The following is a 12,636-nucleotide window of genomic DNA, read 5'->3' as shown; positions in this document are numbered from 1 at the left end:
GTGTTTTAATGCAGGACAGTGGCGATTACCCCTTGACCATTTCCGGCCCGTTGTGGAAGAAGTTTCGCTACAACTTCTGTGAGTTCATCTGCGTCCTGATCCGCCAGTGTCAGTACAGCATCATCTACGATGAGTACATGATGGACACGGTCATCTCTCTGCTGACGGGCCTGTCGGACTCACAGGTTCGAGCCTTCAGACACACCAGCACTCTAGCAGGTAAACCTTAATTTGTAATGAGAATTACATTATTAATCTGTTGTCTACAAAAAGGTCATCCTATGGTTTTCTGCCACAATATACGTTTTGTGGTTTCATGTTTAAAAGCAAAGAGTTGAAGATAGCCATTAATATTAGTACTGTATTTTTTAGTATTGTATAATTTTAAATTATTATTAAAAAAATAATATAATAATCATTATTATTATTAAATACTTGTTTTTTATGTTACAGATCAGTAATATTAATACTACTGCTATATATTTCTTTATTGGTTTGTTTAATTAGTGCTGTGAAATGATTAAATTAGTGCTGTGAAATGATTATTTGAATTAATTGGAAACGTTTACATAATATGTGTGTGTACTGTATATTTATTATGTATATATAAATACACACACATGCATGTATATATTTACGTTTATATATTAAATATATTTATTTATGATATAATTTAGATGAATATAAATATATACACGCAAGTACATGTAAATATTTTCAAAATATATGCTGTATCTGTGTCTTTAAATATACATAATAAAATATACTCAGTACACACATATATATTATAAACAAAAACTTTTATTTTGGATGCGATTAATCGTGATTATTCGTTTGACAGCATTAAATTGACTTAAATACACATATTTTAATAATAATAAACGTAACAATAAAATTATTATGATTATTGAATACTTTTTTTACAATTCAATAAATGTTAATACGATAGTTTTATCAATGTCTTTATAGGTTTGTTTAATTTGTGTAATTTAAACAAATAAAATACGTATTAACAATAATACAAATTTTAAAAAGTGTATATTATTTTTATTATCGTAGAGGATTTCAAAAAAACAATGTGCATGTGACCTAAGACTGAAGTAGAGAGAGAGATATTTTCAGATTCTGTTTAAAAAATAAAAAATAAGTTTGCATCCCTATCCTTTGTTTTTTTGCCCTCAGCCATGAAGCTCATGACAGCTCTGGTGAACGTGGCTCTGAATCTGAGCATTAACCAGGACAACACACAGAGACAGTATGAAGCTGAGCGCAACAAAATGGTGGGCAAGAGAGCCAATGAGAAGCTTGAACTCCTACTTCAAAGAAGGAAAGAGGTATCAGTTCCTAAGCACTCTTATCTTACTCCATGTAAAATTCATTTGTAGAGGCCTACATTAAATTCTGTGTACTGAACTTAATTTTTTTTTTTTAAGATTTCCTCATAAATGAAACATGTTTCCTTTAGAAAGTCCTACACATATTTCTCAGAATTTAGTGGGTTTGCAGAAAATGTGAGAAAAATCTGCTAAATGTATCAGTATACAGTCATTCTATTGCTGATCATTTACTCATAATATGAACAAACTTTCTCACCAGCTTCAAGAAAACCAAGATGAAATCGAAAACATGATGAACTCGATCTTCAAGGGAATCTTTGTTCATCGTTATAGGTGATCAGAGTTGTATACCTACACAATAATAGCGCAGTAGTAGCTGTGGATATCTGATCTCATCTTCTGTGTTACTACCAGGGATGCAATTGCTGAAATCAGAGCGATTTGTATAGAGGAGATCGGTGTGTGGATGAAAATGTACAGCGATGCCTTCCTGAATGATAGCTACCTGAAGTACGTCGGCTGGACCTTACATGATCGGGTACGCCATCTCCACATAAACCGAAAGCAGGACTTCTGCCTCTGTAATATTTCATTTTCAGTTTATTAATATCAGCATCCTCCATTTCCAGCAAGGTGAAGTGCGCTTGAAGTGTTTGAAAGCCTTACAAAACCTCTACACAAACCGTGAACTGTTTCCAAAACTCGAGCTCTTCACAAACCGTTTCAAGGTAAGAAGGCAGTTTAGGAGAGGTATCGCAATTCTCTGAATGTGTTCTCAGTGTAGATGATGATAAAATCTCCTCACAGGATCGTATCGTGTCTATGACGCTGGATAAAGAGTACGATGTGGCTGTGGAGGCCATCAGACTGGTCACGCTAATCCTTCAGTGAGTAAACCTCAGTTGCTATCAGAAGCTGAATGTAACTGCAGTCTGGATGCTTTCCTCCATCAGATGTTCTTCATTTGTTCAGGGGTAGTGAGGACGCTCTGTCTAATGAGGACTGTGAGAATGTCTATCATCTGGTGTACTCCGCTCACAGGCCTGTGGCAGTGGCTGCTGGGGAGTTTCTACATCGAAAGTGAGCCAGCTAACATAGTTTTTGAATATTTATCTCTGCGGCTTTTATTTTATTTTATTTGGATTTAACTTTATTTTATAATACTAATTTTATAAATTTGAATAATTAAATTTTAATCCATTTGATATTTTCTTGTCTTTTTTCTACTCTGTCATATGTAGGTTGTTTAGCAGACATGATCCTCAGGTGGAGGAAGCTCTGGCAAAACGCAGAGGCAGGAGCAGCCCAAATGGAAACCTTATCCGCATGCTGGTGCTCTTCTTTTTGGAGAGCGAGGTAACGCCTCAAGTGATGATCAGGCACTAGAGAATTATGATTGAGAATGGAGAATTATGATAAGTTAACACAATATTTGTCTCCTGAGGTTGCATCAGAATCCAGCTAGTTTCATTTATGTTGGTCTGAATCTCTTGTTTGTGTCAGAGCTAACAGTGTATGTGTATTTGTGTTTCCAGCTGCATGAACATGCTGCCTATCTAGTGGACAGTTTGTGGGAGAGCTCTCAGGAGCTGCTGAAGGACTGGGAGTGCATGACTGAACTGCTGCTGGAGGAGCCAGTGCAGGGCGAGGAGGGTACGGACACCCTCAGAGGGGTTTTTACTGCTGACCATAGTAGATCATAATAGATAGAAATCATAAGGGAGACTGGGGCTAGCTTCCACAAAGGGCTTTATATGAAAAATATGTTTTGAGTCAAAAATCTAGTTTTGTAAATTGGTTTTAAAGGCATTGTTTAATTACACTTTGCTGTTTCATTAATTGTTTTATTTTCCAAAATTGTTTTATTTAAATGTAGCTGTAAAGCAGGGCTCTTCAACTACAGTCCTATAGGGCCAGTGTCTTGCTGAGTTTAACTCTAAACATTGGTAACCAAACACACCTGAAGAAGCAAGTCAAGGTATTCGGAATTGCCTGCCAATTTTGGACAGATAAATTGAGTACTAAAGGCCTTCCAAGACTAGAGTTGAAGAGCTGTGCTATAAAGCCTATAATAGGGTGAAGCCTATGTAGTATGGAAACAAGTGCTTTATGATCTTTTTACCTAAGCAGTAACTAAGTGTCTTATGTTTGCTAATTTTTTAAAGCCATAATTTGAAGTTATTAATTATTATATTAAATATGAATTATTGAATTTATATTAATATTAATATTAAATATTAATTATTAAAATTATATTAATAAAAAATGACAGTAAAATCACATGTACTTACTATTGTAATAACAATAAATGATGCATAATTACATGCAAGTAACCCTAATTCTAAACCTAACCATATAGTAAGTACATGTAGTTAATTAATATTACTCAGTACTTGAATGTATAATTACACTGCAACAAGGACATCTTTAAATAAAGTGTAACCTTAAAATAATATTCCACAATATTTCTATTTTTACTGTATTTATGATCAAATTAATGCAGCTTTGGTGACCATAAGAGACTTTCCAATAGTTAAAAAAAAATCTTACCAACCCCAGACTTTTGAATGTTGTATGAATAAAAATATGATTTTGAAAAATCAGTTCACTTACCCTGTGAAACATGGAGTAAAAATCTCTCCTGTGAGCTATTTTTGGGTCAGAAAAGTGTCACCCTTGTCATGTCCTATATGGCTAAATGTATGCATCTGCAACATAAGCACATCTCGTTCTCTCTGACTCTGTCTTCAGTGTTGTCAGACAGGCAGGAGAGTGCTCTGATTGAGCTGACCGTCTGTACCATTCGTCAGGCTGCCGAGGCCCATCCGCCTGTGGGGAGAGGGACTGGGAAAAGGGTAAGACCTTTACTTGACAAGCTACAGTATATGGCTAAGAATATCTGCATCATTTTATTATAAAACATTTTTTTGTTCATCAATACTTAGTTTAGTCTATCTTGTTGAGCAGGTCTTGACAGCGAAGGAAAGGAAGATGCAGATTGATGACAAGAACAAATTAACAGAGCACTTCATCATGGCTCTTCCCATGTTACTCTCAAAAGTAAGATGAAAAGTATTCTGTTTTCAAGCTGCATACATCATAACCGGGTCAGTTATATGCTGATAAACCCGTTTTCCGCCCACAGTACCAGACAGATGCAGAGAAAGTAGCCAACCTCCTACAGATCCCACAGTACTTTGACCTGGATGTGTACAGTGCTGGGAGGATGGAGAAGGTAAGCAGTTTCTCCAGCTGGATCTCTATTAATGCTAAACGTTAGCTGATGGACTGAATTTGAATGTTCCAGCACTTGGACGCGTTGCTCAAGCAGATCAAGTTTGTGGTGGAGAAGCACACGGACATGGAGGTGCTGGAGGCCTGCAGTAAGACCTACAGCATCCTGTGCAGCGAGGACTACACCATCATGAACCGCGTGGACATCGGCCGCAGTCAGCTCATCGATGAACTAGCCGACCGCTTCAACCACTCTGTGGAGGAGCTGCTGCAGGCGGTGAGGGCTCTGTGGAGGTGACGGGCAGATTTAGAGAGATTGTTTGTTACAGTATCACATTAATTACAAAAGATATAGAAAGCACTTTAACAATGAGCAGACAGCTTTTTAAAACGTTTTTAAAGGTATACTTAAACCCAAAATTACATTAGTCATGTAAGCCCTTATGCTGTTATTAATTTATTTTTCTTTTGTAACATTGCATCTCTTTTCCAGAGTTCATAGTGGCCACAGCTGTTAAGGTCCAAAAATGAAAAGAAGAAAAAAAAACCTTAAAATTAGTCCATATGAACCAGTTTGCTTGTATTTGAAATATTATCATTTTTTATTTTTTTTTATTTATTGCCGTCAGTGAGTTGAATTTAACTACTAGATCAGTGAATTTCTTTCTTTCTTTCTTGTCATTTTTGTTGCTTAACAGCTGTGGTCAGAGTTTTGACTATCTTTTAAACATTTAAGTACATAGACATTTCAGAGCTTTATTCATTGTTCCCTCTACCCTGAGGCTGTTATTAGAGAGATGTAGAGATTGTGAACAGTTATGTATGATTCATAGAATTGTGCAGCCATCGCTGATAAAACATTTCTGAATGTCTGCCTCACTAACAGGGGGAAGAGGCGGATGACGACGACATCTACAACGTTCTCTCCACTCTCAAGAGACTCACGGCCTTTCACAAGTACGCTGCTGTCTTGTTAAATCACTGCAAATGCAATTTATTTCTGACCACTTGGAGTCATTGAGTGCTAATGAACAGGCAACGTGTCTGTCTCTCCTCTCCATCAGTGCTCATGACTTGACCAGATGGGATTTGTTTGGGAACTGCTACAGGTTGCTAAGGACGGGAATAGAGCAGGGCTCTATGCCAGAGCAGGTGCGTCTGTTTCAGATATGAGATGAGGGAATCTCATGAAGCCTATCAAGAACATGTCCTGGTCACATTTCAACACAAAATTAAAGGAACGAAATAAGAAATTATATCAAGAGGAAGACATGAAAGGAAATTATGTTATTTGTATTCCAACATTGTTTTCATGACAGTTCTCATTTTTGTAAAACTAGATAAAAACTAGTCAAACAGTGCTATAAATATACTGTAAAAACAATATTGTGAAATATTGTGAAATTGTATTACAATTTAAAGGAAATGTTTTTTTTCTTTATTTGAATATCATTCAATTTGTAAATCTAATATTGAATATGTGTGTGTGTGTGTAATTTAGTCTTTAAGTGTCACATGATCCTTTAGAAATCATTCTAATATGCTGATTTGGTGCTCAAGAAACATTTCTTTTAATACATCATGCAAAAATGTGCAGAATGTTTTTTTTTATTGGTTTTTTACAGTATTGAGAATTGAAAATGAAATATTAATTTATTAAAGAGAAAGTATTATTAAAGTTTGCTATCATTAAAAGCATTTTAAAAGTTAGTATCATTTTGCATTTTACAAAAATATTTCACTGCTGTGATTGACCAATCAGAATCAAATATTCCAGACAAACAAAATAACACTTTCAACTTTTTTCTTAAATTTGATTTTGTACTTGTTTTGTAGGTATTTTTGTGAGATTTTCAGGTGACATGGCAACATTGATTTCATGTAGATACTAAGTGTGTTTGATTGTGTTTTGTAGATAGCAGTACAGGCTCTTCAGTGTTCTCATTACTCTATACTGTGGCAGCTTGTGAAGATCACAGAAGGAGCTCCATCCAAGGTATGATAGGCATCCATTTAATGTTATTACTTCTTATTTAGCAGATGCATTTGATACAGTGCAATAACCAATAAGCCCAAAGAAGCCGTGGTTTACAGTGAATTTATAACAGCTAAGGGGCATTGTTAGGCAAAACCCCCTTAGCTGTTATAAATTCACTGTAAAACACGGGGGGCTTATTGCTTTTATAAAATGGTTATTTCATATTTGTAGTAAGGTTTCACAAAATAAAACAGAGCAAATAAAATTTGATATTAATAAAAACATTCTTCCTGGAGTGGTTGAATAGGGTGTCTATTAGGGCTGTATACCTTGGAGAACCTGGCGATACGATACATACCTCGATACACAGGTCACGATTCGATACGTACCTCGATACAGAGCTGTCTCGATACGATTTGATACAATGTGACACGATTCGATACGATTCAATAAAAATACATGGGCCAGAGCCAATTAGTTAATGCTGAACACATTTACTCAACAAACAGAACTCTGCATTTTTCTTCAATTTATTGAAGACAAAAGTACATTATAACAAAGTGCATTTTGCTTAAATATTTGCAATTAAGTGCTCTGATTAATTGTACACAAATTGTATTAATCTGGAAAGTTGTCCAAAGTAGTTTGCGTGGGGTCCCGTGTTTTTTTGTGCTGTGCGAAGCTAGCTTGTCTGCATGGTGTCTTTGCAGGTGGGCGCGCAGGTTAGTTGTATTACCGGTGTAGCGTATAGAAGCCTGGCAATGCTTGCTTGCATTTGTTTTATCGATCCCTTGGTTTCCTTCCTTTGCTTTAAAACCAAAATGTGTCCAAACATTTCTACAGCGCTTCTAAAATCTTCGACATTTTCCATGAGTTTTTTGAAACTCGCGGACGCCGCTGCGCCCCCTAATGGCTGGGCGGAGTATCGATACTAAGGGCTAGAATGTCGATACTGTATCTTTTTTTATTATATCGGTATGTATCTAAGAATCGATATTTTGAGCACACCCCTAGTGTCTATATATGTCTATGTTTACAACAGCTTCGAACGCAGCTCAACTAATCAGAATCAAGGACCGGAACTATCCGTTTTATAACTTGAAATACACTGCAGAGCTTCATTTCATTATCAGCCGTTCATCGACCCACTCATCCTATATTGAATACAATATTGAATGTGACTAGGCTGAACAAGCATTAGATGGGTGTTTATTAACTGATTATTGCAACTTTTGACCAAAAAGCATAAATATTTTCTTTGATTTCAGGATGATCTCCTAGCACTTCGCAGAGTTGTCAAGTCTTTTCTAGCTATGTGCCAGCAGTGTTTATCAAACGTCAACACGCCGGTTAAAGAGCAGGTGAGCTCCTTCATTTGTCTTTCATGTGCAATAGTCATTCATGCTACGATTGTTTCACTTTCCCATCTCTTCCTCCAGGCGTTCATGCTGCTATGTGACCTGCTGATGATCTTCAGTCACCAGCTCACCACAGGGTCCAGGGAGGGGCTGCAACCTCTGGTCTTCAACCCAGACAGCAGCCTACAGAATGAGCTGCTCAACTTCATCCTAGACCATGTGTTTATAGACCAGGATGATGAGAATCAGAGCTTAGGTGAGCCTAGAGACAATATTAATGACATAAAATGAATGTTTAAGTTATGTTTACACTCACCTAAAGGATTATTAGGAACACCTGTTCAATTTCTCATTAATGCAATTATCTAATCAACCAATGACATGGCAGTTGCTTCAATGCATTTAGGGGTGTGGTCCTTGTCAAGACAATCTCCTGAACTCCAAACTGAATGTCAGAATGGGAAAAAAAGGTGATTTAAGCAATTTTGAGCGTGGCATGGTTGTTGGTGCCAGACGGGCCGGTCTGAGTATTTCACAATCTGCTCAGTTACTGGGATTTTCACGCACAACCATTTCTAGGGTTTACAAAGAATGGTGTGAAAAGGGAAAAACATCCAGTATGCGGCAGTCCTGTGGGCGAAAATGCCTTGTTGATGCTAGAGGTCAGAGGAGAATGGGCCGACTGATTCAAGCTGATAGAAGAGCAACTTTGACTGAAATAACCACTCGTTACAACCGAGGTATGCAGCAAAGCATTTGTGAAGCCACAACACGCACAACCTTGAGGCGGATGGGCTACAACAGCAGAAGACCCCACCGGGTACCACTCATCTCCACTACAAATAGGAAAAAGAGGCTACAATTTGCACGAGCTCACCAAAATTGGACGGTTGAAGACTGGAAAAATGTCACCTGGTCTGATGAGTCTCGATTTCTGTTGAGACATTCAGATGGTAGAGTCAGAATTTGGCGTAAACAGAATGAGAACATGGATCCATCATGCCTTGTTACCACTGTGCAGGCTGGTGGTGGTGGTGTAATGGTGTGGGGGATGTTTTCTTGGCACACTTTAGGCCCCTTAGTGCCAATTGGGCATCGTTTAAATGCCTCGGCCTACCTGAGCATTGTTTCTGACCATATCCATCCCTTTATGACCACCATGTACCCATCCTCTGATGGCTACTTCCAGCAGGATAATGCACCATGTCACAAAGCTCGAATCATTTCAAATTGGTTTCTTGAACATGACAATGAGTTCACTGTACTAAAATGGCCCCCACAGTCACAAGATCTCAACCCAATAGAGCATCTTTGGGATGTGGTGGAACGGGAGCTTCGTGCCCTGGATGTGCATCCCACAAATCTCCATCAACTGCAAGATGCTATCCTATCAATATGGGCCAACATTTCTAAAGAATGCTTTCAGCACCTTGTTGAATCAATGCCACGTAGAATTAAGGCAGTTCTGAAGGCGAAAGGGGGTCAAACACAGTATTAGTATGGTGTTCCTAATAATCCTTTAGGTGAGTGTATATTGAATTTACTGTCATTAACATTATAAAAAGTAGTTTTGAATGTTTTGACATGTTGAAGTTAGTGTTTTCATGTTTGTTACCCAGAGGGTGATGAGGAGGATGAAGCTAACAAGATTGAGGCCTTACACAAGAGGAGAAACCTCCTAGCTGCCTTCAGCAAGCTCATCATTTATGATATAGTAGACATGCCAGCCGCTGCAGACATTTTCAAACACTACATGAAGGTAAAATAACCAATTATGACCTTATCTGACCTCATGACAGTTCATGCCCACTGTCATGAAAGAAACTAATCTTAAGAGATTGGCTGTGTCCAAACTGCATTTGAAATCAGGCAGTGAGATCTAAGCGCTTGGATTGCCAGAAACTCTGGCTTTTTTAAATGCTTCTGGCAAATGTCAATGCTGTAACCTCATAGGGCCCTATTTTAACGATCTAAGCGCATGGTCTGAAGTGCATAGACAATAATAATCTTTTAAATTGTAATCCTTTAATTTTTTATTTTTTTTACATGTTTGTGTGCTGCTGCATGTCCCAGTTTGTGTAATAAGCAGAGTGTATGCCTGTTTTGCACCCACGGTGCATAATATGAATGCTCCCCTTAAAAAAATACTGCGACTTTTGACCAGGTGTTTCAGTTAGTCTCAAAGTAGCAACTCACCAACAATGCGCCTGAACACACCTCATTTTCAGACCAGTACGCCCATGGCCGAACAGATGGACGCAAGTGCATTTGCTATTTAAACGAAGTGGCTTATGAAAATGATAACTGTATCGGGCTGAAACTAGAAAAAACACATTGCACCGGGTGTATGATTGGGCCCAAAGTGATTTATTGCAACTGATTAGTTTACCTCTCATTTGCATAAAGTTTAACATTTCTTAGCCCTTTTTTTTTAATGCTCTCACTGCTTGCTCTGCTCCATGTCAATCCCACAATCCCTCACCCAAACATGCCTCATCTTGCTCACTCAGTGGTAGTGGACATATATTTTATACTGTACTGCTATCTACAAAACACATTCTAGGTTAGTTCTTACATTTTTATCACACTGCTGAACTTCTTGTAAACTATGTAGTACTACAACGATTATGGAGACATCATCAAGGAGACTCTAAGTAAAACCAGACAGACGGACAAGATACTGTGTGCCAAGACGCTCATCCTGAGCTTACAGCAGGTGAGATGACAGCATAAGAGTCACATGATATCTGCATTATCATTTCAGATCTTGATAATTCTGCTAATCCTGTTATTTTTCTGTTCTTCAGCTCTTTAATGAGCTGATCCAGGATCAGGGGCCTAACTTGGACAGGACCTCATCTCATGTGAGTGGTATTAAGGAATTGGCCCGTCGCTTTGCCCTCACCTTTGGCTTGGACCAGATCAAGACCAGAGAGGCTGTGGCCACACTGCATAAGTAACTTCTCTTTAATATTTGAATTATTACTCATCAAGCACCAAATGGGCATCGTCTTCATTCTATTTCTCACAAATATTTTTTGCTGTATTCAGAGATGGTATTGAGTTCGCCTTCAAGTATCAGAATCCTAAAGGACCAGAGTATCCCCCTCCAAATCTGGCCTTCTTGGAAGTTCTCTGTGAATTTTCCTCTAAGCTTCTTCGCCAAGACAAGAAAACAGTGTAAGTTATTCTGAGGAGCACTTTGTTTTATTTAGCAAAGGTTTATTTATTTATTTATTTTTTAGGCTCATGGGCATGAGCTTTGACTTGATTTAGTAAAAAGAGACACCGACTGTACACTAAAACATCATGTAATCCTTCACTGTGCAAAATTCCTTTTCATTGGATGGAGCAGAAAGATTGCATTTTAATGTATAATGTATAAAAAATGTATATAAATAATGAGCACAAATATATATATACTGCCATTTAAAGGTTTGGGATCAGTAATATTGTAATGTTTTTTAATGGAGTCTCTAATGCTCATCAAGTCTGTATTTCTTTGATGAAAATAAAGAAAAAAACAGTAATATTGTGAAATATTTTTGCAATTTGTAATATTGGTTTCCTATTTTAATATACTTTAAAATAGGGCTGTGCAATTAATCGAATTCGATTATCATGCGCATCTAGTCAGTAAAACCGGTTTCTTGATTAGTAGTTAATCGCCATCACCTGCTTTCAAATGGAGCGGGAATTACTACAGAGCCGTAATTCACTGACAAGCTAGGCAATTTCGTGTTCATAATCAAAGGTGATTCATCTGCGATTACGAACGCGATATTGCCTATCTTGTCCGTGAACTACGGCTCTGTAGTAATTCCCGCTCTATTTGAAAGCAGGTGATGGCGATTTACTGCCAATCACTGAACCGGCTTTACTGACGAGATGGGCATGATAATCTAATTCGATTTAATTGCACAGCCCTACTTTAAAATAGAATTTATTTCTCTGAGACAGCGCTGAATTTTCCAAGACTGAATACTCCAGTCTCCAGTGTCACAAGATCCTTCAGAAATCCTTCTAATATGCTGATTTATTATCAGTGTTGAAACTGTTGTGCTGCTTAATATTTTTTGGAACCTGTGATACTTTTTTCTTTGATTCTTCGATAAATAAAAAGTTAAAACTTATAAATAGAATTCAAAATAGAAATCTTTTCTAACAATATAAGTCTTTACTATAACTTTTTATCCAACACATCCTTGCTGAATAAAAGTACTAATTTCTTTAAAAAAACAAACAAAATAAATGTACTGACCCCAAACTTTTAAATAGTAGTGTATCTTGTAACAAAATTTCTATTTTGAATAAACACTGTTCTTTTTATTGATTTTTTATTTATCAAAGAATGTAAAAAAAGTATCACAGGTACAAAAAAATATTAAGCAGCACAAATGTTTCCAACACCGATTATAAATCAGCGTATTAGAATGATTTCTGAAGGATCATGTGACACTGGAGCAATGATGCTGAAAATTTGAAAGTATATTAAAATAGAAAACTGTTATTTTAAATTGCAATAATATTTCACAAAATTATTTTTTTTCTGTATTTTTGATCAAATAGATAGTTTTGTTGAGCATAGGAAACATATCTTTAAAAAAACATAAAAAAATCTTACTGATGCCTAACATAACATGCCTAGCAGTGTATATATTTGAATTTTTAGGGATTATATTAATAGAATTCTATTGTTAAATAAAAATAATATGTTTGTATCTTTGTG

General features: G+C 36.8%; 1 protein-coding gene across 6 annotated transcripts in view; it reads left to right on the top strand.

The window, feature by feature from the left end:
- LOC306846677 (cohesin subunit SA-1-like) overlaps window positions 1-12,636 on the top strand; it is a 45,860-nt gene that overhangs the window by 29,287 nt on the left and 3,937 nt on the right. For 3 of the 6 annotated variants that reach the window (XM_079380223.1, XM_079380220.1, XM_079380221.1), the window contains 22 exons: window positions 15-219; window positions 1,183-1,334; window positions 1,597-1,670; window positions 1,752-1,875; window positions 1,967-2,065; window positions 2,145-2,224; window positions 2,310-2,417; window positions 2,579-2,693; window positions 2,873-2,990; window positions 4,089-4,192; window positions 4,305-4,397; window positions 4,483-4,572; window positions 4,645-4,848; window positions 5,458-5,528; window positions 5,636-5,723; window positions 6,487-6,567; window positions 7,818-7,910; window positions 7,989-8,163; window positions 9,527-9,666; window positions 10,522-10,623; window positions 10,715-10,863; window positions 10,959-11,087. In XM_079380223.1, coding sequence (XP_079236349.1) covers window positions 15-219; window positions 1,183-1,334; window positions 1,597-1,670; window positions 1,752-1,875; window positions 1,967-2,065; window positions 2,145-2,224; window positions 2,310-2,417; window positions 2,579-2,693; window positions 2,873-2,990; window positions 4,089-4,192; window positions 4,305-4,397; window positions 4,483-4,572; window positions 4,645-4,848; window positions 5,458-5,528; window positions 5,636-5,723; window positions 6,487-6,567; window positions 7,818-7,910; window positions 7,989-8,163; window positions 9,527-9,666; window positions 10,522-10,623; window positions 10,715-10,863; window positions 10,959-11,087 — 2,594 coding nt within the window. Of the gene's footprint in view, window positions 1-14; window positions 220-1,182; window positions 1,335-1,596; window positions 1,671-1,751; window positions 1,876-1,966; window positions 2,066-2,144; window positions 2,225-2,309; window positions 2,418-2,578; window positions 2,694-2,872; window positions 2,991-4,088; window positions 4,193-4,304; window positions 4,398-4,482; window positions 4,573-4,644; window positions 4,849-5,457; window positions 5,529-5,635; window positions 5,724-6,486; window positions 6,568-7,817; window positions 8,164-9,526; window positions 9,667-10,521; window positions 10,624-10,714; window positions 10,864-10,958; window positions 11,088-12,636 lie in introns of all 6 variants that reach the window. The other 3 variants (XR_013782099.1, XM_079380219.1, XM_079380222.1) reach the window with 1 other exon arrangement.

This window comes from Barbus barbus (assembly GCF_936440315.1).
Source record: "Barbus barbus genome assembly, chromosome: 26".
In the NCBI taxonomy this organism is placed as follows: domain Eukaryota; kingdom Metazoa; phylum Chordata; class Actinopteri; order Cypriniformes; family Cyprinidae; genus Barbus; species Barbus barbus.
Note: the sequence above shows the minus strand (reverse complement) of the source record. Positions and strands in the feature narration are given on the sequence as shown.